Source organism: Vipera berus (genome assembly GCF_964194415.1).
Source record: "Vipera berus genome assembly, chromosome: 15".
NCBI lineage: Eukaryota > Metazoa > Chordata > Lepidosauria > Squamata > Viperidae > Vipera > Vipera berus.
The window spans coordinates 4109475-4136688 of record NC_138218.1 but is presented as its reverse complement, the minus strand read 5'-3'; the positions used below and the strand labels follow the sequence as shown (position 1 = coordinate 4136688).

Genomic DNA, 27214 nt, shown 5'->3' with positions numbered 1-27214 from the left:
CTCCTCTTCATCCCAGTTGCTGGTAAGCGTGGCACCAGCTGAGAATTTCCAGAAAGTGGTCTTTTGACCAAGATTGTCTGTTTCTGTTAGGAGGATGGAGGCTTCGTGTTTGGAATTGGCCCTGGAAGGAGAGCGAGCGTGCAAGGCGGGGGATTTTCCTTCCGGAGCGGCCTTCTTCGAACACGCAGTCAAGGTGGGGACAGAGGATCTGAAGACCCTCAGCGCCATTTACAGCCAACTGGGCAACGCCTACTTCTACCTGAAGGACTACGCCAAAGCTTTGGAGTACCATAAGCACGACCTCACGCTGGCCAGGTAAGGGCTCGGCAGCCAGAATTGGCCTCTCTGGAAAAAGGAAGGAGAAAACGAATCTGGGGCTGCAATGCTTGAGCGACGCCATGTTTCCAAAAAGTCCACCCCAGGAAAAGAAAACCAGAATGTCCAATTCCTGATTTTCCCTTTGGGGGTGGTGGGATTGGATTGGAAAAGAAAGAGACATGATCTTTTGGAGAGAGGAAAGGTGGTGAGGGGGCTGGGAAAATGAAGGAAGAAAAATAGAAACAGTCAAGAAGGTGAATCTGCTGATAGCTGATCAACATGAGAGGGACCTTGGAGTCCTAGTGGACGATCACTTGACTAGGAGCCAGCCGTGTGTGGCCGCCGCCAAAAAAGCTATACAATCCTGGGTTGTATAAACAGAGGCATAGAATCAAGATCACGCAAAGTATTAGTACTGCTTTATAAAGCCGTAGAGGGACGCGGTGGCTCAGTGGGTTAGGACGCTGAGCTTGTCGATCAGATGGTCAGCAGTTTGGCGGGTCGAATCCCGAGTGCCGTGTAACAGAGTGAGCGCCTGTTCCTCGTCCCAGCTTCTGCCAACCTAGCAGTTCGAAAGCACGTAAAAATGCAAGTAGAAAAATAGGGACCACTATGGTGGGAAGGTAACAGCGTTCCGTGTGCCTTTGGTGTCCAGTCATGCCAGCCACATGACCACAGAGACGTCCTCGGACAAGCGCTGGCTCTTTGGCTTGGAAACGGAGATGAGCACCGGCCCCTAGAGTCGGAAATGACTAGCACGCATGTGCAGGGGAACCTTTACCTTTACCTTTATAAAGCCCTAGTAAGATCACACCTCAAATAGTGCAGCCAATTTTAGTCACCATATCACAAAAAAGATGTTGAGACTTTGGAAAAAATTCAGAGAAGAGCAATTAAGATGATCAAAGGCCTGGAGACTAAAACATACGAAGAATGGCTGTAGGACTTGGGTTTGGCCAGTTTAAAGAAAAGAAGAAATAGGGGAGGCATGAAAGCAGTATTCCAGTGTTTGAGGAGCTGACACAAGGCACAGGAAGTTAAACTATTCTCCAAAGCACCAGAGGGAAGGACGAGAAACAATGGTTGGAAACCGATCAAGGAGAGAAGCAACCTGGAATTAAGGAGAAACTTCCTGACAGTGAGGACAATCAACCAGTGGAACAGCTTGCCACCAGAAATCGTGGGCGCTCCATCACTGGAGGCTTTTAAGGAGAGACTGAACAGTCACAGTTCTCCTGCTTGAGCAAGGGGCTGGACTGGAAGACCTCCAAGGTCCCTTCCAGCTCTAGAGTAGGTATATTCTAGCTCAGCCCAAGTGGAGAGATGCCTGCAGAGCATTCAAAAGGAACTTCACCTTAATGAGCGCAGCAGAGATGAGGGCTGGAAATGCCTCTTGCAGTTTGCAAGGCAAAAACCAGGCCCCACATGGGCTGGGCAAGATAAGGAGGCAATACCTATATGCCCCATTTCCCATCTTTTTCCTGGGGAGAGAGAGCGTAGATGGCTCTTTTTGTAACAAGAAGCCAGCTTCTTCCCCACTTTCCAATGCCAATGTCAGCTTGTAAGGGGGCCGGGAAAGAAATGGAAGAGAGAGCGGATGGAGACCCTCAAGAGATTGAAAGTGACTCTTTTGGAGAAACAACTTCCTACCTGCAACTTGGCTGGGAAGAAGCATTTTGAGTCAAAGAGACTCTGCTTTAATAAACTCTCTGGAGCCTCTTTTTTGCTTTCCCAGATTTTGCATTTTCTTGGAATACTAGTACAGGTGGTCCTCGACTTTAACGACTGCAATTGAGACCAACATTTCTGTTGTTAAGGGGGACCCTTGCTAAGCGAGCTTTGCCCCACCTTTCTTGTCAACTGCAGTTGACGTTAGTAATCCAGTTTTAAGGGAATCTGGCTTCCCCATTGGCTTGGCTTGTCAGAGAGGGGATCACGTGACCTTGGGGCACAGCAGCGGTCATAAGTATGAAACCGTTACCAAGCACCTGAATTTTGAGCAAGCAATCAGGGGGATGCTGCAAAGGTCGTAGCTGTGAAAAATGGTCAAAAGTCGCTTTTTTCAGTCACTAAGCGAATTGTTGTAAGTTGAGGACTTGCCTATATTAATGACAAGTCACTGAGCTCCACGAACCTCTTGCTTCTTTGATCTTTAGGGCAGGGATTGCCAGCCTTGGGAACCTGTGGACTTCAGCTCCCAGAATTCCTCAGCTGGCCATGTTTCATCCATGCTGGCTGGGGAATTCTGGGAGTTGACGTCCACAAGTCATAAAGTTCCCAAGGTTGGGGACCTCTGTTTGAAAAGGTAAAAGGATGCCTTAATTTCATCTCTTAACCCATCCGTAAAAATGTGTAAATGCCGAGAAAAAAAACCACAACATTTTCAGTTCTTCTCCCTTGGATAGCATTGCTAAGATACCGTGCCAGAGCAGGCTGAAGGAGGAAATGCAATGCCCACCCCCGCCAGCCATGCCTTACTTCCTACTGACTTTCTTCCAAGAGAAACTCCCAGTATCTTTTCCCAATGCCCGCAGAACCATCGGGGATCGGATCGGAGAGGGCAAAGCCAGCGGCAACCTTGGCAACACCCTGAAAATCCTGGGTCAGTTCGACGAAGCCTTGGTTTGTTGCCAGAGGCATTTGGACATTTCGCAAGAGCAAGGAGACAAGGTAAGGAAGGGGATCCTCAGCGGGCATCCGGCCTCTGGCTTGGGAAAACAGCAGCATTGGGTGGGGAGGAGTGGAAGAAAGGAGACCTCTGAGGCTTACCTAGTTGCAGGTGGCGGCTTTGAACTCTCTTGAACATTGGCCAGTCTGGGGGTGTCCACTCCCCCCTGTTTCTATGGCAAGTTGAATAGTGATAGGCATCTTAGCAATTCAGCCTTGACAGCATGCATTCATGATGAGAAATTGGGAGAGGGGAAAGAGCCTGATGAAGACCAGGATTGCTCAGACCCAGTTTGTGCCAGCAATCAAAGTGGTGCACCCTGAACAAGAACGTGAACTACTCTAAACATCTTGGCGTTCTCAAAACACCTAGGCCCGTGGTGGCGAACCTATGGCACGTGTCATGGGTGGCACGACCGTCGCCCCAGTCCTAGGCGTTCAGCTGGGTTTTATAAGATCTTTTCGCTTTAGGCCTCTGCCGCCGTGTGCCAAAAAAAGGGGGGATTTCAATCAATCAATCTCAACTTCTTGCGGGGAAAAGAAAATTCAATCAATTCAAACTTCTCACAGGAAAAAAAAAACTTACGAAGTTTGAATTGATTGGTTGAAGATCTTTGGTTTGTGGGACTTCCCGCAAGCTGTCATGCAGGTTCACCGCCCAGTCTGCAGCCAGGGCGGATTGCACGATGCGGATGCGGGCTTTGTCCTGTCTGTATTCTTCCATATAGACTTGGGTTAGGAAAAACCCCAAGCGTGGCGGCTCCCCACTGAATTTCGCCTCCAGGGGCAACAAAGTTGGAATTGATTGATTGAACTTTTTAATCCCACCCAGTCTGCCGTTACCACCGCAGCCAAATGGGCCAAACCCACCCAATGGGCCACGCTCGCCCAATGGGCCACGCTCACCCGGCACCGGACGATACATAACTGGGTTTTGCGCTGCTAATTGGGTACTCGGTCTCTAAAAGGTTTGCCATCACTGACCTAGGCGGACTCTTGGCTGAAGGTGGACTAGCCGTGGGTGGAGAGGCTGGGATGTGGGGGCAACTTTCCGTATGGTTTTGAGCGTGGGAAATTCAGTTCCAGCCTGACTTTACGGCAGCCAGCATCTTTTGGTAAAAGAACCTTTTGGTTGAACCCAATGGAGTTGAGGGTCTTTCTTTCCTAAGGGACCAGACTGGGGCAGGTCTGACACCAGTACCTGCGGCGTGATAAGACTGTGAGTGTGGCGATCGTTGGAGGGACCCCACCCCAGGAGCTCTTTTCTTTTTTTCTTTTTGATAGGTGGGGGAGGCCCGAGCACTGTACAACATTGGCAATGTCTATCATGCCAAAGGCAAGGAGGCATTGTGGACGCTGCCCCAGGAGGAGCCAGGCCAGTTGCCCCAGGAGATTCAAGAAGCTCTGCAAAAGGCGTCCGAGTTTTACGAGTGAGTGTGTGGTCTTCTCCAGGTGGAGAGGAGTGTTGGGGGGGGGGTCCCATTGAGGCCCCACAAGATTCAGGGTGATCCTTGTGCACTCTCCATCTTGCCAGCAGCCCTCCTGGGTTGCAAAGCTGAGGCCGCTGCTTCTCAAACTTTCCCCTTCATTACCGCAAATCACAAAGTCTTCTCAAACTTCAAGGACCAGTCGTTAAGTCCTTTCCTTCAGCACCGTCATAACTTTGAACAGTAATAACTCGAGGACTACCTGTTTTATAAAAAAAATATCACAGAAGGATCTTTATGTTATCTCCATGTGTTATCGTTGGAACACTTCGGGAGGTTTCTGAATATATTTTAGTAGCCGCGCCAATCTTCCAGTGAATTTACATGCCCCTGTTGTGATAGGGGAAGGGGTCTTAACCAAGAAAAACACTTTTACCTAATTTTGGGATAATTTATTCAGGTTTGGGAAGCAATGGCCTGTGGTGAGTCTGGAGCTTCTGATCTCCAGGAATATTGGGGGTGGGAAGCCTTGCTCTTCCTTTTTTTTTTTAAAAAAAATAGTTTTTATTAAAGTATTTTAACAGAACAAAGGCAATCTATGCTTAGAAAAAAAGTATGAAACAGTAATAGAAAAAAAAGAAAGAAAGGAACCGTTTCTGAACTTCTTTACGATAGGTAGGTAGGTAGGTAGAAAAAGGGAAAGATGATAGATATATAGATATAGATATCATAGATATAGATATAGACAGCGGTGGGATTCAAATATGGGAACAACCGGTTCTCTGCATGGATGCCACTTCCGGAAGTCCATTCTGAGCCTGGGCAACAAAAAATTAGCAGTGTTGTGATTCAGGGTCAGCCTGTGGGTTCGGCAGTTGGGTCGGACGATTCAGAGGAGGAGGGGGGTGTTGAAGAGCTTGCTGAGGGGGTTGAAGATCTTGCTGATGAGAGCCCTCAGCCAGACCCTCCCACCTGGTCACGACGCAGACCCAGCTGTGTGAGCCTGACAGCGTGGATGAAGATGACCCACAGCTGGCCCTGTTCAAGGACGCCCGACGCAGGAGGCAGTCAATCAGGAGTAAACAGAGGAAGGCAATGGGGCACCTCGGAAGGAGGCAGAGAGAAGCCACGCCCTGAACTGTATAAAAGGGGAATGCGTGGGAGGGCTGGTTTGCTGAAGGCAACCGTTTGAATAGCTCCTGTTTCATGGTTCGTGTCTTGTTCTGTTTGCTTTTGTGTCCATAAATTTGGCAGGCTTAGTTCCAGCCTCTTGCCTTCTTGTAAAAGGGGTTGTCCCTGCCTTTTCTGCAGGGCCGGTAGCAGGCTGGTACAGAACAAGCTACCAGTTCTGATGAAGTGATGTGAACTGGCTGAATCCCACCGCTGGATATAGAGATAGAGATAGAGACAGAGATATAGAGACAGAGATGATAAAAATAAAGCGTCCACGAAAGAGACCTAAAACAAGGCGGATCAACAACATCAGCACATGTGGCAGGCCCAATTGGCAAAAGGAACCTCGGGACTGTATGGGCTGGAAACAGTCGGAAGAGGCCTTCATCCTGCAGTGGATGGACAATGGCTAAAATGATGATTAAATAAAAGGATAGAAAGGAGTTGTATATTGATCTAGATCTAAAATTAGAACTATCATCTGTGTCTATGTCATCTATCTATGTCAGTCCTATCTATTATCTATCTAATCTATGTTTATCATATCTATATGTCTATATCTATCATATCTATCTTATATCTATCTATCTACTTATCTATCTATCTATCATCTATCTATCTATCTATCTATCTATCTATCTATCTATCTATCTATCTATCTATCTATCTATCTATCTAATCTATCTATCTATCTCTATCTATCTATCTATATCTTTCTATCTTTCTATCTATCTATCTATCTATCTATCTATCTATCTCTATCTATCTATCTATATCTTTCTATCTTTCTATCTATCTATCTATCTATCTATCTATCTATCTATCTATCTATCTATTATCTATCTATCTATCTATCTATCTATCTATCTATCTATCTATCTATCTATCTATCTATCATTTCCATATTTTACCTAATCATCAAGCCCACAAATCACAGGTTCCTTTCTTTCCATTTTCAGCCAGAGGTCCATAAAAGGTTTCCAGTCACCAATAAATGTAACTATTGTCTTCTTGGAATTCTTCTTGGGTGCCAAGAAGTTGCTGAGAACTCTTAAGGTGCCTTTGGCTCCCCTTCCCAAACACTTCAGGTGTTCAGATTTCATTTGACTGGCGTCTCTACCTTTTGCCTCCCTTTGAGAAGTTGGGAGAACGAACCCCTCCCACGGCCTTCCTACCCGCTTAAAGCCTTTCCAACCCCATTATTCGTGCGGTCTTGGAAAGTTACCAGTCAGGGTTGGGAGAGAGACCACCAGGAAATCTCGCAGCTTCTTCCTCAGTGGGCCTCTGGAGGGCAGGATCCCTAACTCAGCCCCAGGCAAAAGCCTAAGGGAGAAGTGATAAGTGAAGAAATGGAAGGGTGGCGATGCTGCTTGTCAGGACTGCACAATTTTCCTACTTGAAATGGCCCGTTTCTGGCTCTTTTCTCAAGGATTAAGGGCTGCTTCTTTCTGGCTTACTCCTAGGAGAAACCTCTGCCTTGTGAAGGAGCTGGCCGACAGAGCTGCACAGGGCAGGGCTTACGGGAACTTGGGCAATGCCCACTACCTGCTGGGCAACTTCAGCAAAGCCATCGTCTTCCATAAGCAGGTGAAACACTTGTGTATGTGTGTGTGTTTGTGTGTGTCTCCTTTCTGACCCATTGTGTGGTTGTTAGTTGCGAAGTCATGTCAGACTCATCACGACTCCATGGACAATGTTCCTCCAGGCCTTCCTGTCCCCCCACAGCCCCATTGGCATCCCTGCTTCGTCGCCTCTCCATCCCCCCCTTCATGAGGACTTGGAACTTGTTCTCCCACTCCAGATTGTCCTGCCGCCTCCGCGCAGCGCTTGTTGTTAGCTGTGAACTCATGTCCGACCCATCGCGACCCCATGGACAACATTCCTCCAGGCCTTCCTGTCCCCCCACAGCCCCGTTGGCATCCCTGCTTCGTTGCCTCTCCATCCCCCCCTTCATGAGGACTAGGAACTTGTTCTCCCACTCCAGATTGTCGTGCCGCCTCTGCGCAGCGCTTGTTGTTAGCTGTGAAGTCGTGTCTGACCCATCACGACCCCATGGACAACATTCCTCCAGGCTTTCCTGTCCTCTACCATCTTCTGGAGTCCATTTAAGCTCACGCCTACTGCTTCAGTGACTCCATCCAGCCACCTCATTCTCTGTCGTCCCCTTCTTCTCTTGCCCTCAATCTTTCCCAGCATGAGGCTCTTCTCCAGTGAGTCCTTCCTTCTTATTAGGTGGCCAGAGTATTTGAGTTTCAGCTTCAGGATCTGGCCTTCTAAAGAGCAGTCAGGGTTGATCTCCTCTAGGACTGACCGGTTTGATCGCCTTGCAGTCCAAGGGACTCGCAGGAGTCTTCTCCAGCACCAGAGTTCAAAGGCCTCAATTCTTTGGCGCTCGGCCTTTCTTACGGTCCAACTTTCACTGCCATACATTGCAACTGGGAAGACCATAGCCTTGACTATACGCACTTTTGTTGGCAGGGTGATGTCTCTGCTTTTTAGTGTGCTGTCTAGATTTGCCATGGCTTTCCTCCCGAGGAGCAAGCGTCTTTTAATTTCTTGGCTTCAGTCCCCATCCGCGGTGATCTTGGAGCCCAGGAAAATAAAATCGGTCACTACCTCCATTTCTTCCCCATCTATTTGCCAGGAATTGAGAGGGCCGGATGCCATGATCTTGGTTTTCTTAGTGTTGAGTTTCAAGACCCATTGTAGAGATCTACAGCATTTGGTGGGGGGTGGGGAATGGGAATCAGGGCGATGCAGAACCTCTTGGGGGCTATATTTCAAAGGTTTATTACAACAATATATATAAACCTTACCAATAATTTGACTATTAACTAACTATTAATTGGGTCCAATTCTACGGATGACTGCAACAACTAACGGTTTAAATTCCAGTCCCAATTCTGACTATGTGTAAATAAAATCGGGGCAGGGTGTGTGTGTTTGGGGGCTGAATTTTGAACAAAGCAATCATAGCAGTAGCAATAGCACCTAGACTTATATACTGCTTCACAGTGCTCTACAGCCCTCTCTAAGCGGTTTAAAGCGTCAGCCTTTTCCCCCCAACAATCTGGGTCCTCATTTTACCAACTTCGGAAGATGGAAGGATGAGTCCACCTTGAACCTGCCAGGATCGAACTGCTGGCAGTCAGCATAATTAGCCTGCAGTACTGCATTCTAATCACTGTGCTACCACAGCTCATAGGTAGGTAGATAGATAGATTAGATAGATTAGATAGATAGATTAGATAGATTAGATAGATAGATAGATAGATAGATAGATAGATAGATAGATAGATAGATAGATAGATAGATTAGATAGATAGATAGATAGATAGATAGATAGATAGATAGATAGATAGATAGATAGATAGATAGATAGATAGATAGATAGATAGATAGAGGGATGTGAGGTAGGTAAATAGAGATGTAGGGAGGGAGGTAGAGTGATGTAGATATAGATAAATAGATGATGTAGATAGAGATAAATGATTGATAGAGAGCGAGATGAGAGAGGTAAACAGAGGGAGGTAGAGTGATGTAGATAGATATAGATAGATAAATAGATGAGAGAGTGATGTAGGTAGGTAGGTAGGTAGGTAGATAGATAGATAGATAGATAGATAGATAGATAGATAGATAGATAGATAGATAGATACCAGACAGACAGGCAGACAGCAATAGCAATATCACTTAGACTTACAGCCCTCTCTAAGTGGTTTACAGAGTCAGCATCTCACCCCCAACAATCTGGGTCCTCATTTTACCGACCTCGGAAGATGGAAGGCTGAGTCCACCTTGAGCCAGTCAGGATCGAACTGCAGCCGGCAGTCAGCAGAATTAGCCTGCACTGCGCCACCATGGCTCAATAAGTGTGCCATGTGCTTTTGGGAACTCCTTGGTTCTTTGGTTGCCAAATGTACGTCAGGTGGGGAAGACTGGGATGATGATGCCCTAATGAAGAGGTGACATCCCTTGCAGTGACACCCATGACTTTATCCATTTCAGAGACTGAACATTGCTAAGGAATTCGGAGACAAAGCGGCCGAGAGGAGAGCGTACAGCAACTTGGCCAATGCGCACATCTTCCTGGGGACCTTCGATATAGCTGCAGAGTATTACAAGTAAGTGGTGGGTTTCGCTTCTCATCCCAGAAGCCTCTTCAGGTTCTGACTGAATGGCGGGCAATGGAAGGATTTATACTCCTTGCAGATGGCTGGTCATTTGCCTCCTTTTAGAGAGTCGTTGAGGCCACCTGAATAATGCAAATGGATGTGGAGCCTTTTTGGAACTGCAAGGAATATAACTCCTCCTGTCCTCCACCATCCAGTCAGAGCTGAAGAAGCTTCTTGGAGAAGAAGCAAAATGCCTTCGAAGAAAAACAAAGTCCAGTTGCCTTGTGAAAAAGCTTCTTTAGGACTCTCTTTTGTATATAGTAGCTTGTCTTGCCATGTGGGGCCCATATAGTTTCATAGGGGCTTGCTTCTTAAACAGGGAGCAAAACCCCGACGCTTGGTAGCACTGATGATGCGACCTAGTTGGGTAATGAAATGTCTGTCAGGAAACAGCTGAGCCCAGAGACGATCCAGGAGTCCCTCAAGAGGAGAATTCACATCTCTGGATCCGGACACCAGGGATGGAAACTCTGGGACGAAAGTGTCAGACGGAGGCCTAGGTCACAACAAAGGTTCAGCACACGGGGTGTTGACTTTTGCATTGTACTGCAGGTGGCTCTGTTCTTTCCTGCTTGATTTTTTTTAAATTCCATTTATATCCCGCGCTTCTCCGAAGACTCAGGGCGGCTTACAAGCTTAGCAGTAGCCTTCATTCTATGTATATGCCTGCTTATTAGGGCTTTCACAGACACCCCAAGCGGCATTATTACAAAGTCAGCTTAATTGCCCCCAACAATCTGGCTCCTCATTTTACCTACCTCGGAAGGATGGAAGGCTGAGTCAACCTTGAGCCTGGTGGGACTCGAACCTGCACTAATTGCAGGCAGCTGGTGTTACTTAAGGAGGCATTAGCCCACTGCTCCACCAAGGCTCACCAATTGCTAACCCGCTGCCTCAAGTGTGGCAAGGGAGGTCGTAATATGGGGCAAAACCCACTTAAGAAATGTCTGACTTAAGAAAAATTTGGGGCTGTCTGGGCTCGGCTGTTTTCTGGCAGACATTTCATTACCCAACTAGGTCCCATCATCAGTGCTACCGAGCGGCGGGGTTTTGCTCCGTTTATATAAAGAACAAACCCCTATATTTATTATTTATTTTATTTTATTTTAATTCCATTTATATCCCGCCCTTCTCCGAAGACTCAGGGCGGCTTACAAGCTGGGCCCCATATGGCAAGACAAGCTAGTATGTACAGAAGAGGGTCCACAAAGAGGCTTTTTCACGAGGCAACTGGATAAGGCATTTCACTTTTCATCCAAGGAGCTTCTTCAGATCTACAGCTCGCTCTCATTCTTCTTGCTTTCTCCTAAACCTGGAGAAAATATTTTGTCCATCTGACCCAGAGTTGCCTTATGCAGTACCTCCGTCTTTTGGCAGAGAAAAACAAAAACCCTGTGCAACTTACTTTAAATGTCAGAGGAGAAAATCCCTGTGGGAGATTTGGAAATTAAAGCAGGTTTTCTTCTAAACACATCCTTACCTGTTTGACAAATGAGCTTTGAACATTCATAAATGCAATGACATTTTCTCTTTTTGAAACAGATAATAAAACATATTACTAGAATAGAATAGAATAGAATAGAATAGAATAGAATAGAATAGAATAGAATAGAATAATAGAATAGAATAGAAAATATGGAATGGAGTGGAATGGAATGGAATGGAATGGAATGAAGTAGAACAGAACAGAACAGAACAGAACAGAATAGAATAGGAAATAGAATAAGGAATAGAATAGAATAGAATAGAATAGAATAGAATAGAATAGAATAGAATAGAATAGGAGCTGGAAGGGAGCTTGGAGGTCATCTAGTCAAGCAGGAGAACCTACACCATCTCAGACAGGTGATTGTCTACGTAGCCCTTTACTTGATCGCCTGAGGTTATGGCAACCTCTCCCAAAAGCAATTTACAAACCAATTTTGTAGTTACCAGGCCTGTACAAACCAACACACACAATCACACACTGGGCAGTTGGCAACCAGCTCATCTTTATGCCATTTCCAGTGTCCCGCTTTCACACGAATGCCATTTTCAACGTTTTTGTGTGTTTCTGGTATTTGCTTCCAATTTCTGGAAAAAAACTGCCCTTTGAGTAAAATGGATTCGCTTAACAACTGTGGTGTTTGCTTAACAGCCAGAGAAAATAATGTCATAAAATCAGGTCCAATCCCAGGGTGGCTCATTTAACCACAGCAATGACTTATGACTAAAATTCCAGGTTCCAAGCCAAGGATTACCTGAAATTAGGGAAAGCTGTTATGGATTTTGTGAGGTTGATGCTTTCCCACATCTTAGTGACAAAAAACACACTCCCGCATTGGATATAGCAACTCTTGTTTTACTTATTTCATTTATTACGTAGATTTGCACGCCACTGTCAGGGATGTTCCTTGTTGGAAGGTGTCCTTTCTGTCCTTCAGAACTGAAGCAAAATCCTGAAATCTCTGTAGGATCTGAAAAGGATCTGTTTGGGTGGCTCCATTCAATCTTTTTCTGGCTTAGAAATTCCTTTTTTTTCTCCTGTATTCCTCTATGTCTCCAAAATAAAGGAAGGAGATTTAAGACAGCCCAACCATGTCGGTCACACAGGTAATCCTCGACTTACCAACCGAACTGAGCCCCCAATTTTTGTTAAGTGAGACATATTTGTTAAGTGGCTTTGGCCCCATTTTACGACCTTGCTTGCCACAAGTGTTGGATCCCTTCAGTTGTTAAGTTAATAACACGGTTGTGAAGGGAATCTGGCTTCCCCATTGACTTCACTGGTCAGAAGGTGGCAGAAGGCGATTTGCATGACCCCGGGACGCTGCGACCGTCATAAGCAGTGCTTTTTTTGTAAAAGAAAAAGGTGCCGGAACTCACACATGTCATACAACCCGCCTTGCCTACCCTACAAGGTTCCATTCCAAAAAAGGTGCCGGAACTCCGTTCTGAGCCTTCTATGAGAAAAAAAGCCCTGGAAGTATGGGTTGCCAGGTCTCTGAATTTTGATCACATGACCGTGGGAATTTTGATCACATGACCTTGGTGGAGCAGTGGGCTAATGCCTCCTTAAGTAACACCAGCTGCCTGCAATTAGTGCAGGTTCGAGTCCCACCAGGCTCAAGGTTGACTCAGCCTTCCATCCTTCCGAGGTAGGTAAAATGAGGACCCAGATTGTTGGGGGCAATAAGCTGACTTTGTAATAATGCCGCTTGGGGGGGGCAAAAGCCCTAATAAGCAGGCATATACATAGAATGAAGGCTATTGCTAAGCACATTGGTTTGTGCTTCTTAGATTGTAAACCGCCCTGAGTCTTCAGAGAAGGGCGGGATATAAATGGGATTAAAAAAAAGTGGCAAATGGTCCTCAGTGTGAAAAATGCTCACAAGTCACTTTTTTAGTGCCATTGTAGAGTTACTAAACAGTCACTTGTCTGAAATGGTACAGGTTCTCCGGCTTGAGCGGGGGGGCTGGACTAGAAGACCTCCAAGGTCCCTTCCAGCTCTAATTCTATTCTAAATGAACTGTTGTAAGTCGAGAACTGCCTGCATTTAAGCCAGGAACGTAAGTCTCTTGAGAAATAACTTTATTTTATTTTTAAATTTTAATCCCATTTATATCCCGCCCTTCTCCAAAGACTCAGGGCAGCTTACAATCTAAAGCACAATGTGCTTAGCAATAGCCTTCATTCTATGTATATGCCTGCTTATTAGGGCTTCCCCCCCCCCGCGGCATTATTACAAAGTCAGCTTATTGCCCCCAACAATCTGGGTCCTCATTTTACCTACCTCGGAAGGATGGAAGGCTGAGTCAACCTTGAGCCTGGTGGGACTTGAACCTGCACTAATTGCAGGCAGCTGGTGTTACTTAAGGAGGCATCAGCCCACTGCTCCACCAAGGCTCTTTCTTTAAATGGATTGTAAACTGGATTTCGTAACATTGCAACATACCTACTATGCTGACAATCCTCGTCTTCCCTGAGATTAAATGCATTCCTAACAGATAGACGTACTCCTGCTTGGACTCAACTCCAAGCATCCTATAATGTCACTCCCCTCCCAAATCCTGAGGCCTGAAAACAATTCTGTGCAAAGAGACCTAGTCAAATGGGGTATTTTAGCTGGGGGGGGGGGAAACAAGCAGGGCAAGAAGTGGGGGTAGGATAATATTTGTCAAGCATCTCAAGGACATCACTCAGAAGAACAAAAGCCAAAGGATAAAAGGGTTAAGCTAGAGGAAAGGCACGTTCTGGCTGATGGTTAAGGAAGATTTCCGAACAATAAGAACAGTCTGGATTCCTGCACAGAGCAGGGGATAGGCTGGATTGCCTCAAGAGTCCCCTCTCTTTCTCCAGCCAGTGAAGCAGCTGGAGAAACCAGCCGTTCTTTTAGACCAGCCTTTCTCCATTTCAGCAGCTTCTAAGATGTGCGGATTTCAACTCCCAGAATTCTTATCAACACCTTTTCAGTGTATCTGGGATTTGAAGTCCAGACAGCCGAAAGTTGCACGGGGATGTTGCCCAGCCATTTTTCCCTTGCAAAAATGTACATATTCAAAAAGATGTCTAAAAATATTAAACTATTATATCGCAGTATTAATGGGATCAGACTAATGTAAACATTTTCAGAATGTAACAGCCTGCTGCACTAAAGAAACGTGTCTTTCAATTCTTAGGGCATCTCCAACAATATGATCATTTATTTGTTCCTTTTCCAGATAAACACAATGGGATCTAGTCAACCTGACCTATTATAGTTGTTTTGACTCAATAACATCCACTGATTTGTAGGTCTTCATAATGTACAAGAATTCTCACCTTTCAACACATCTGGAATACCCCAGCTTAACAATAACAATAACAATAATAAAAGTTGGAAGGGACCTTGGAGGTCATCTAGTCCGACCCCCTGCTCAGGCAGGAAACCCTATCCCATTTCAGACAAACGGCTGTCCTGTCTCTTCTTAAAAACCTCCAGTGTTGGAGCATTCACAGCTTCTGGTGGCAAGCTGTTCCACTGGTTAATTGTCCTCACTGTCAGGAAGTTCCTCCTTTGTTCCAGGTTGCTTCTCTCCTTGATGAGTTTCCATCCGTTGCTTCTTGTCCTGCCTTTGGGTGCTTTGGAGAAGAGCTTGACTGCCTCTTCTTTGGGGCAGCCCCTGAGATATTGGAAGGCTGCTATCATGTCCCCCCTCGATTTTCTTTTCATTAAACTAGACATACCCAATTCCAGCAACCGTTCCTTGTATGTTTTAGCCTCTGATCATCTTTGTTGCCCTTCTCTGCACTCTGCACTCTTTCTAGCGTCTCGGCATCTTTTCCCACCTCTTCTCTCTCTCCTAATTTAGGAAAACCCTCCACCTCTCCAGGCAGTTGAAGGACCAAACAGTGGAAGCCCAGACATGCTACAGCCTTGGAAACACATACACCCTTCTGGAAGACTATGAGAAGGCTGTGGAGTACCACCTAAAGCACCTGGCCATTGCCCAAGAGCTTGGAGACCAGTAAGAAAGATCTGTTTTCTGTTTGTTTGTTTGTTTGTTTTTGGAGCTGGTGTTGAGGCCTCTTTTGTTAGAATGGCAAACTTGCAGTTCAGGACGATAGTTCAGTTTATGGTGAACTGGGAGGAACCGTCTAGCTCAGGGGTAGGCAATCTTGGCTCTGTTATAACTCATGGACTTCAACTCCCAGAATTCCTGAGCCAGCATGGGGGAATTATGGTCCCCTCATGACTCATGGATTTCAACTCCCAGAATTCCTGAGCCAGCATCAGGGAACTATGGGCTCTCATGACTCATGGATTTCAACTCCCAGAATTCCTGAGCCAGCATGGGGGAACTATGCCCCCTTCATGACTTGTGGACTTCAACTCCCAGAATTCCTCAGCCAGCATAGGGGAACTATGCCCCCCTCATGACTGGTGGACTTCAACTCCCAGAATTCCTGAGCCAGCATGGGGGAAGTATGGCCCCTTCATGCCCTTTGGACTTCAACTCCCAGAATTCCTCAGCCAGCATGGGGGAACTATGGCCCCTTCATGACTCGTGGACTTCAACTCCCAGAATTCCTCAGCCAGCATGGGGGAACTATGGCCCCTTCATGACTCGTGGACTTCAACTCCCAGAATTCCTCAGCCAGCATGGGGGAACTATGGCCCCCTCATGACTCGTGGACTTCAACTCCCAGAATTCCTCATCCAGCATGGGGGAACTATGGCCCCTTCATGACTCGTGGACTTAACTTCCAGAATTCCTGAGCCAGCATGGGGGAACTATGGCCTCCTCATGACTCGTGGACTTCAACTCCCAGAATTCCTCATCCAGCATGGCTCAGCTTGGAAACTCTCCCTTTTCCCCTCAGCATGGCTGGCTCAGGAATTCTGGGAGTTGAAGTCCACGAGTCATAAAAGAGCCAAGGTTGCCTACCCCTGGCCTAGCTTATGCTGTTGAGAAATGAATGGAAGGTAACAGATGCTGACTCCCAAGGATAGGAGCTATGTTAGTCTTGGCTTGGCTTAGGTAAGTTAGCTTGGCTTGAATTAAGTCGGGTTGGGTTGAGTTGGGTTAGTTGGTGAGCTTTTGAGATACCAAGCCCGCTCATGGAGAAAACCAGCAGTTCCATTGAGATCCTATGGTAGATTTTTTTTTTCCTTTGGGAGAATAGCCGGTCACTTGTCTAGTATGCCAGACATTCTCTCAATTCAGTTCCAGAGGAGACGCTTGAGATAGGCGGGAAAGAAGGGTTTTCAGGCCTTGGATACCAGCAGGATGAGGTCCATGCATTTACTTCTGGCTCTTCCCCTCCCCCCCTCCCCCATTTCTTGGGATTGCTGAGGGAAAGGAAGGACTGGCTTCCCCTGCTGTACTCATTCAATCGTTCCATTCAATCAGAATAGAGTTAGAAGGGACCCTGGAGGTCATCTAGTCCAACCCCCTGCTCAAGCAGGAGACCCTATGCCATTTCAGATAGACGGCTCTCCAGTCTCTTCTTCAAAACCTCCAGTGGTGGAGGCCCTACAACATCTGGTGGCAAGCTGTTCCACTGGTTAATTGTCCTCATTGTTAGGAAGTTTCTCCTTAATTCCAGGTTGCTTCTTTCCAACCATTGTTTCTTGTCCTTCCTTCTGGTGCTTTGGAGAATAAGTTGAGCCCCCCCCCTTCTTTGTGGCAGCCCCTCAAATACTGGAATCCTGCTATCATGTCCTCCCTAGTCCTTCTTTTCTCTAGACTAAGGTAAAGGTAAAGGTTCCCCCGCACATGCGTGCTAGTCGTTTCCGACTCTAGGGGCCGGTCACAGTTACTGTTTTTGAGCCAGGTCTTGCCCGATCTGTATTTGTGTCTTTGGTTTTATAGCCTTTCATATTATATTTTCCCCTCAATTCTCAGTTGTTGTTTTTTTGTTTTTCCCCCTATTTGTTTTAATTGCTTGTAAGCCTCCGGGACTTGTCTATGAGACGGGTGACTAGGTCAATCTGAATAATAAAATGGTTAAATGTAATAGGTAAAGGTAAAGGTTCCCCCGCACATGCGTGCTAGTCGTTTCCGACTCTAGGGGCCGGTGCTCATCTCCGTTTCAAAGCCGAAGAGCCAGCGCTTGTCCGAGGACGTCTCCGTGGTCATGTGGCCGGCATGACTAGACGCCAAAGGTGCACAGAATGCTGTTACCTTCCCACCGGAGTGGTCCCTATTTTTCTACTTGCATTTTTACGTGCTTTCGAACTGCTAGGTTGGCAGAAGCTGGGACGAGTAACAGGCGCTCACTCTCTTACACGGCACTCGGGATTCGACCCGCCAAACTGCCGACCTTCTGATCGACAAGCTCAGCATCCTAACCCACTGAGCCACCGCGTCCCTTCTTTCTCTAGACTAGCCAAACCCAAATCCTGCAATCGTTCTTCATGTGTTTTAGTCTCCAGGCCTCTAATCATCTTAGTTGCTCTTCTTTGCACCTTTTCCAAAGTCACAACATCTTTTTTTGTAACTTGGTGACCAAAAGATGATGCCTTATTCCAGATGTGCCTTTACTGAGGCTTTACAAAGCAGCACTAATACTCCAGGTGATTTTGATTCCATGCCTCTAGTTTATGCAACCAAGGATTGTGTTAGCTGTCTTGGCTGCTGCCGCACACGGCCGGCTCGTCTTTAAGTGACGGTCCACTAGGACTCCGAGGTCCTTCTCGCCGTTAACTGTTTTTGAGCCAGGCTTTGCCTAATCTGCATCAAGTGTCTCGTCAAGTTTTGTGCCTAGTCTTCCCAGCTTTGGACGGCCATTAAACGAAACCGGATGTTTCAAATCAAGACGAAATCTGAAGCATCAGGTGAAAACGTGGATCTTTTCCCAAACCTATTACCCGGAAATCAAGCAGCCTTTCGAAGCCCGTTCTCAGCAGATCACACGGCCCCGTTTAATCGTCCCTGTTCTTTATTTTCCTCTTTCACCACAAGATGGCACTGCCACATTTTTTTTCTTTTTTCTTTTTCCAGGTAAATTTCCCAGATCTAAATGCAAGGGCCATGATGCGGATTTGCTGCATTTATTATCCACTGGATTCCCCCCCCACTTCCCCCCCCCACCAAAAAAGACACAACTTCCTGGGCTTTTGTTTTGGTTGTCAGACCTGGATGGCTTGGGGGCAGGGGGTGGCGATGGGTGTGGGTGTGTGTCGTTCTTTCAGGAAAAGATCCTTTTGAAATCCCGTTTGTTTCAGAAGCGATGATGCTGTCCGGAGTAGCTAGCTTGAGGCAGGACCTTGCAGACACTGCCTCCGTTAGTCCTCTTTTTCACGGCCTGTCCTGACTATGAAGGGTCACTAAGCAACCTGCCGTACGTTGAGGACTAGCTGTAGAGTAAAATTCCTGCGCAAATAAGATTCACAGGAGGACAGAAGTAAGCACAGGAAAAAAAAATGGTGTTCTGTCTAGACGTCTAGATTTAGATCTGTATGAGAGAAGCTTAGCAGTTCAGGCTGTTGTCAGCTGGCCACGATGTATTGTAAACCAGGGCTTTTCAACCTTTTCACCCATTGTGCCACTTTTAGGATATGGCAACATTCGAGTACCACCAGTCGCCCAGCAAGGTGTCAAAAACTTGATGACCCAAACAAAAAAAAAAGGAAGAAAGTGATGAAGTACAGGTAGTCCTCGACTTACAACAGTTCGCTTAGCGGCTGTTCAAAGTTACAATGGCACTGAGAAAAGTGCCCCCCAAGCCACAGCCGAGCAAGACACCTGCCTGCCCGCCCGGTGGCGCTCTTCCGCCTGTCCGAGGTTTTCATTGTTGTGAGCATTTCTGTTGAGGATTGGTAGTGGGGGTGGGGTGGGGGGTGTTTGGATTTTATTTTTTCCCCCCCTATGCTGGGTGGTTGCAGCAGGTTTTGGTCACTTCACGTGACCCTGGGACACACTGTGACCGTCATAAATATGAATCAGTTGCCAAGCATCTGAATGTAAATCACAAGACCCTGGAGATGCTACAACATTCCAGCTGATCGGCGCTTCTTCTGGGCTCAGCAGAAGCGCCAGGATGAGCGCCGAGCTCCAGCTGGAGCCTGGCACTGATCCTGGCGCTTCCGCTGAGCCCCGACAGCCCTGCAGCTCCAGCCGTCTCTCGCTCAGGTTTGTGCGGTGCTGCCACCGGTTCAGCTCATTCCCCTCCCCCGCTACCACTTTTCTAGGATGGTTGCGTACAACCTGCCAGGTGCCAATGTACCACTGGTGGTACCCATACCACTGGTTGAAAAGCCCAGTTGTAGACCAGGGGTCCCCAACCCCCCCAGGCCCACAACCCACTACCGGGCTGTGAGCCATTTGGGACCGGGCTGCAGAAGCATGTGCACATCCCCATTTGCACGAGCAGTGGGCGAGAATGTGTGCACACGCTCCATTTGTGAGCGGCAGGCGTGCGTGCCCGCCACTCACGCGAATGGAGCTGCACACATCTGTGTGCTTGCCTGCCGTTCACGCAGAAACATCTCCTACCCCCCCACCCACCCGCCCCGCCCCCAGTCCACAAAGCTGGGAAGTTTGGGGAACTGTGTTCTAGACTTAGCATGTTGGCTGGGGAATTCTGGGAGCTGAAGTCTATACAGCTTCAGTTGCAAAGCTGTCAAGGTTTAGAAATACTACTGTAAAATATGAATGGTGCATGGTATGCCCTGAAGAATGTCCATAGATCTCTGCAACAAGAATAACTGCAGTCCACTGTCACATCAATCCACGGTTCGCCTTGGCTATGTCGGGTTGAGCACACGCAATTGGTTGACTCTCCATGAAATTCTAAACCCGAACCAGGCATGTACTGCAAAGCATGAATTGGATTCTCTTAGCTGTCCAAGCAAGTATTGACTTGGGGCTCTCTGATCAAGATTAACTTTTGGAGAATGGCTTAATGTCCTTTGTGGTTTTCCTAACAATCATTCCTGATCTTGCAGAGTAGGAGAAGGAAGAGCCTGTTGGAGTCTGGAGAACGCCTACGTTTCACTTGGGAAGTATGAACAAGCCTTGCACTTTGCAGAAAAACACCTTGAAATCTCCCAAGAGGTATCTCTCTCTTACCCTCCCTCCCTCTCCCTCCCTCCCTCCCTCTCTCCCCCCCTTTCTGTCTCCCTCCCTTCCTCTCTCTCTCTCTCCCTCCCTCCCTCTTTCCCTCCCTCTTCCTCTTTCTTTCTCTCCCTTCACCTCTCTCTCCCTCCCTCTTTCCCTCCCTCTCTCCCTCTGTCCCTCCCTCCCTCTCTCCCTTCCTCTTTCCCTCCCTCTCTCTCCCTCCCTCTTTCTCTTCCTCCCTCTCCCTCCCTTCTTCTTTCCCTCCCTTCCTCTTTCCCCTCCCTCTCTCCCCCTCCCTCTCTCCCTCCCTCCCTCCCTCCCTTCCTCTCTCTCTCCCTTCTTTCCCTCCCTCCCTCTTTCCCCTCCCTCTCTCTCCCCCTCCCTCCCTCTCCCGCCCTTCCTCTCTCTCTCCCTCCCTCCCTCCCTTTCCCTCCCTCTCTCTCCCTCCCTCTTTCTCTCCCTCCCACCCTCCCTCCCTCTCCCTTCCTTTCCCTCTTTCCCTCCCTCTCTCTCCCTCCCTCCCTCCCTCTCTCCCTCCCTTCCTCTGTCTCTCTCCCTTCTTCTTTCCCTCCCTCCCTCCCTCTTTCCCCTCCCCCTCTCTCCCTCTCTCGCCCTTCCTCTCTCTCCCTCCCTCCCTCCCTTTCCCTCCCTCCCTCCCTCTCCCTCCCTCTTTCTCTCCCTCCCTCTCTCCCTCCCTCTCTCTCTCCCTCCCTCTCTCTCTCTCCCTTCCTCTTTCACTCCCTCCCTCTTTCTCCCTCCCTCTTTCACTCCCCCTCTCTCCCTCCCTTCCTCTCCCTCCCTCTTTCCCTCTCTCCCTCCCTCCCTCTTTCATTCTCTCCCTTCCTCTCCCTCCCTCTTTTGCTTCCTCCCTCCCTCCTTCTCTCCTTCCCCCCTCTCTCCCTCTTTCCCTCCCACTCTCTCTCTCTCTCTCTCTCTCTCTCTCTCTCTCTCTCTCTCTCTCTCTCTCTCTCTCTCTCTGTGTGTGTGTGTGTGTGTGTATGTAAATGCTACAAAATCTCCCTGTGCTGCTATTGGAATATTTTTGTTGCATATCAAAAAGACATGTTTGCAGACTGAAAGGAAATAAAATCACGGTACCCCATTCTGCACAATGTTGCTTAGTGACCAAAACAGGAAAGTGGTTTCTAAAGAGGACTTGATTTTGAAAAGAGCTCTGGATAATCAAGGAAGGAAGTCAGACCTCATAACAAGAGAAGGGGAATTAGGGGGTGCTGGGAGGTGCAGAAATGGGGCTGGAGACTGATGACAGAAGTTTTCCAACCGGGACAGCGTAGAACTAAATAAACATCGGCCAACATTTAGCCCCGTACCAAAGACTGTTCCAGCCACCAATTCACAGCCTTGATACCACACAGGAGTCAAACCCTCTTGAAGATAATCCAGCAGTGTTTGAATGCCTGATGCCCAAGCAGCGTTTCAGAAAGTTTAAGTTTAAGTTTATTATATTTGTATACCGCCCTTCTCCCGAAGGACTCAGGGCGGTGAACAGGGCATATATAAAAATACAAGTTACAAAAATTAAAAAGAGAATTAAACACGAGCCCAAACTAAAAACAGTAGAAAAATGTAAAAAGTCCCCAATAAAAACCACAACGCATCCCCCATCAGGCCAGGCCGGCCGGTTCAAACAGGTAGGTCTTCAAGTCGCGTCGGAAGGAGCGAAGGTCAGGTGCCATCCGGAGCTCAACCGGCAGCTGATTCCATAAAGCCGGAGCGCCCACAGAGAAGGCCCTCCCCCTGGGGGCCACCAGCCGACATTCTCTGACCGGTGGCACCCTGAGGAGGCCCTCTCTGTGGGAACGCACAGGGCGGAGGGAAGTTGACGCCGGCAGCAGGTGATCCCCAAAAGGAAGAGGAACCCGTGATTGTATTGCCAATTTACGTTGGATGATGCAAAAAGCAAAGGAAAACCAAAGAGACCTCTACATGTGCTTCCTTGACTGCACTAAAGCCTTTGATTTTGTGGACCAGGACAAGTTCTGGAACTGCCTCAAAGCACCAAGAGCCTTGGTGGAGCAGTGGGTTAATGCCGCCTTAAGTAACACCAGCTGCCTGCAATTAGTGCAGGTTCGAGTCCCACCAGGCTCAAGGTTGACTCAGCCTTCCATCCTTCCCAGGTAGGTAAAATGAGGACCCAGATTGTTGGGGGCAATTAAGCTGACTTTGTAATGATGCCGCTTGGGGTGTGTGTGAAAACCCTAATAAGCAGGCATATACATAGAATGAAGGCTATTGCTAAGCACATTAATTTGTGCTTCTTAGATTGTAAGCCGCCCTGAGTCTTTGGAGAAGGGCGGGATATAAATGGGATTAAAAAAAAATATCACTGCACATTCAGTCACTGTACTCTGATTATCGTAAGAACGGAATATGGAGACACAAAATAGCCATTAGACTTATATACCGCTTCACAGTGCTTTGCAGCCCTCTCTTAGCGGTTTACAGAATCAGCCTGTTGCCCCCACCCCCAACCAACAATCTGGGTCCTCATTTTACAGACCTCGAAAGGCTGGAAGGTTCAGAATTGAAAAAGGGACATAACAAGGTTGCATCCTATCACCTATGTAGTATTCAACGTGTACCCAGAAACAGTTATTGGAAATGCACATCTGGAGGAATCTACCATTGGGGTTAAAATCGGTGATATGGAATAGGAATAACCTCTGACACATAGATGATACAACATCACTCACAGAAAGCAAGGGGGAACTGGAGTGATTAATCTTGAGTGTCAGTGATGAAAGTGAAAGGTTTGGACTGCACCTTAGCATCAAGAAAACAAAAGTCGTGAAAACTGCAGAGGACACACAGGTCAGAGTGTAGATGGACAACGAGACCGTTGAAACAGGAAAGGAATTCATCTTCCTGAGCATTAAAATCAGAAGCCGCAGAGCACTTGGATGAACTGCAACGTCTGGCGTGAGTAACATCTGGAAGAATTAAAGGCATCGGCCTCACAACCGAATGTAGAGTAGCTAACTCAAATATTTTTCCCAGTTGCTACTTAGGGCTGCGAAACGTGGATTCTGAAAATGGCAGAGAGCAGAAGGGCGGATGCCTTTGGACTGTGTGGTGCTGGAGGCATCTGTTATGCATCCCATGGACAGCAAAAATGACACAGAAGTCCTAGGCCAGGGGTAGGCAACCTCAGCATAGGCAACCTCAGGAATTCTGGGAATTGAAGTCCACGAGTCGTAAAAGAGCCAAGGTTGCCTGCCCCTGGCCTAGGCCTAGGCCGCTTTATGACTGGTGGACTTCAACTCCCAGAATTCCTGACTCAGCCATGGTGAGGGGAAAGGGAGAAGTTTCCAAGCTGAGCCATGCTGGCTCAGGAATTCTGGGAGTTGAAGTCCATGAGTCGTAAAAGTGCCAAGGTTGCCTACTCCTGTCCTGGACTGAACTTCACCATAATATCATTTGAAGCCAAGATTGCTGTCATACTTTGGTTGTCAAGTTTCCAATGTATGGGCTTTTCAAGTGACTCTGAGGCATTGTTTACCTTAAAAGTCCTTTATTCAGCCTAATACACCAGCAAATGCTTGCTGGAAGGAAGCTGGAATCTGAAATCTCCGCCCCTTGCACAATATATTAAAACACAATTCTCTACCTTTCTAATTTTGTCATTACTCATATTCTCCAATGAATTTAAAGAATCAGTTTCCCTTCCGTTAGAAAACCCGCCAAGGCCTTATCTTCTTTAGTTAGAGAGATGGCCTTGAAGGTGCAATCCTACTCATCCCTCCTCCCAATCTTAAACTCAATCTCTTAAAGCAATACACAAGTTTAACATATGAAATGGCTACTTCTTCATCTCTTGTCAAGCAATAACATTCGATGTTAGCAGCATTGACATTGGTCATGTCATGAGAGCTGATTCTCGAAAAATCAATCATCCTGGGAGCGAGAGAAGGGGATGCTCTAGCACCCATTGGTTGGAGACTATAAAACAGACATGTCAAACTCGTGACGTCACGCAACGTATCGGAGCTTTTCTCCCATTACTGGCAGTGGGGTGGGCGTGGTTTCCTGGTGACGCATCTGGCCCGCATGCCAGCAGTTTGACACCCATGCTATAAGAGAGGACACTGGGATGACCATGGTCGATCCGAAGGAGATGGTGCGAGATAGAGGGGCATGGATCCATGCGTTGGCTGAGGGCTGGACATGACTGAATGGCCAACAAGGACGATCATTTTAGAGTGGTTTTACTTGCAAAGTTACCTTGGTTGGAAGTGGGCTTAAGATCTGCCCCAAAGTTTTAATTCCTGCATAGAGTCAGTATATGTAAGATCCTGCCTCAACTATTCCTCCCAAGAAAGCAGAACAAGCAGAATTCTTGAAACAGGCATCGTTTCAAAAGGAACTTTTGTTGAGGGATATTGATAGCAGAAGGGCAAAAGCAAGATCTAGCATTTTCTCGCATGCAATTTTACATTAAAGCATCCCTTTCAGACCCCACCCCAATGGCCAAATGTCCAGTTTCCTTTCATCCAATCCTTAGGCGCGAAGTTGTTAAGGGAACAAAGTTGATAAGCGCAATTCCCAGGCACCTTTTCTTCGGGGTTTTCGATTTCCTCTCCGTCTCCTCCCCTCGGCACGGAGATGGCCCGCGGCACATTCCCGAAAGCAAAAAAGGAAAGGCATCTAGCAGTTGAGGGTCTGACAGGATATCAGCAAGAAGCAAGCCAGAAATGTTATAAATAAATCCCAAAAGAAAACTAAATCAGTCTAGCAGAAGCGAGGGAAGTCGATCTTGAAGTTTGAGGACCAGAATCTTGGGATAAGGCATTACCGCCTGCTCCGCTCGCCCTAGAATTAAACTGTCAGCTGCTCCAGATAAATATTATTTGCTGGGTGCAATTTGGGCTTTGCACTTTGTGGCGGGCTGATTACTCAACTCCAGATGGGAAGGGAACAATGGACGTTTCTGGGTGGGGGCGGGGCGGTGGTTGGCATTGTGTCAAGAGGGTCCCCCTAATTATGGACTCGGAAGAGATGGGACCGACAGGTTGTCTCCCATTCGGGAGGAGGAATGGAGGCGGAAGATGTTCCTTCTGCGTCAAGATTCCTGGAAAAAGATTCTCTACTCTGCGCAGGATTGTAGAAACTGTAAAGCGAGCCGGATCCTGGGTCTCTGAACCAGCACCAGTGCTCCTAAACCAGAGACAAATCAGCTTGTAAGATTTTATCCCCATTTCAAATGGGGTGGGTTGACCCTATTCTGGAAGATTCAGCTATGCCCCACTTGGACCCTGGTTGTTCCCAGAGATGCTTTTTCATCTTCCATGTTGCCTCCTGCGCTGCCATGCCCAGTTCTGTTGCTGATTTCCCCTGAAAATTGCCAGGAATCTGGTAACGGCTTTTCCAGCTAACAAATTTTGTGTAAATCCCTAAGCCTTTGTGAGCCTATGCCTTTAAATGAAATAGTTGGAAATTCGCGTGCTAGTCGTTTCCGACTCTAGGGGCCGGTGCTCATCTCCGTTTCAAAGCCGAAGAGCCAGCGCTTGTCCGAGGACGTCTCCGTGGTCACGTGGCCGGCATGACTAGACGCCAAAGGCGCATGGATCGGAATAGAGCTGGAAGGGACTTTAGAGATCTTCTAGTCCAACCTCCCGCTCAAGCAGGAGAACCTACACCATCTCAGACAAGTGGCTGTCCAGTCTCTTCTTAAAAACCTCCAGGGATGGAGCACCCACAACTTCTGGTGGCAACTTCTGTTCCACTGGTTAATTGTCCTCACCGTTAGGAAGTTTCTCCTTAATTCCAAGTTGCTTCTCCTCTCTGATTAGTTTGCATCCGTCGTTCCTTGTCCTGCCTTCTGGTGCTTTGGAAAATAAGTTGACCCCCCCCCCTCCTCTTTGTGACAGACCCTCAAATACCGGTATACTGCTATCATATCACCCTTAATCCTCCTTTTCTCTAGATTGGCCCTACCCAATTCCTGCAATCGTTCTTTGTAGGTTTTTGTCTCCAGCCCTTAATTATCTTAGTTGCTCTTCTTTGCACTTTTCCCAAGGTCTCAACATCTTCCCGACAGTTAGAACAATTGATCAGTGGAAGAGCTTGCCCCCAGATGTGTTGGGTGCTCCACCACTGGAGGCTTTCAAGAAGAGACTAGACACCCATTTGTCTGAAATGGTGGAGGTCTTCGTGCCTGAGCAGGGAGCTGGACTAGAAGACCTCCAAGGTCCCTTCCAGATTTCTATTCTGTTTTGTTCTATTCTATTCTATTCTATTCTATTCTATTCTATTCTATTCTATTCTATTCTATTCTATTCTATTCTATTCTATTCTATTCTATTCTATTCTATTCTATTCTATTCTATTCCTCCATTCCATTATTCTATTCTATTCTATTCTATTCTATTCTATTCTATTCTATTCTATTCTATTCTATTCTATTCTATTCTATTCTATTCTATATTCCATATTCTATTCTATTCTATTCTATTCTATTCTATTCTATTCTATTCTATTCTATTCTATTCTATTCTATTCTATTCTATTCCTCCATTCCATTATTCTATTCTATTCTATTCTATTCTATTCTATTCTATTCTATTCTATTCTATTCTATTCTATTCTATTCTATTCTATTCTATTCTATTCTATTCTATTCTATATTCCATATTCTATTCTATTCTATTCTATTCTATTCTATTCTATTCTATTCTATTCTATTCTATTCTATTCTATTCTATTCTATTCTACATTCCATATTCTATTCTATTCTATTCTATTCTATTCTATTCTATTCTATTCTATTCTATTCTATTCTATTCTATTCTATTCTATTCTATTCTATTCTATTCTACATTCCATATTCTATTCTATTCTATTCTATTCTATTCTATTCTATTCTATTCTATTCTACATTCCATATTCTATTCTATTCTATTCTATTCTATT

General features: G+C 46.8%; 1 protein-coding gene across 1 annotated transcript in view; it reads left to right on the top strand.

The window, feature by feature from the left end:
• Window positions 1-27214, top strand: part of GPSM1 (G protein signaling modulator 1) — a 107326-nt gene that overhangs the window by 11457 nt on the left and 68655 nt on the right. Inside the window, exons 2-8 of the mRNA XM_081339617.1 lie at window positions 91-315; window positions 2853-2988; window positions 4270-4415; window positions 7049-7172; window positions 9594-9709; window positions 15092-15247; window positions 20173-20281. Coding sequence (XP_081195743.1) covers window positions 91-315; window positions 2853-2988; window positions 4270-4415; window positions 7049-7172; window positions 9594-9709; window positions 15092-15247; window positions 20173-20281 — 1012 coding nt within the window. The remainder of the gene's footprint in view (window positions 1-90; window positions 316-2852; window positions 2989-4269; window positions 4416-7048; window positions 7173-9593; window positions 9710-15091; window positions 15248-20172; window positions 20282-27214) is intronic.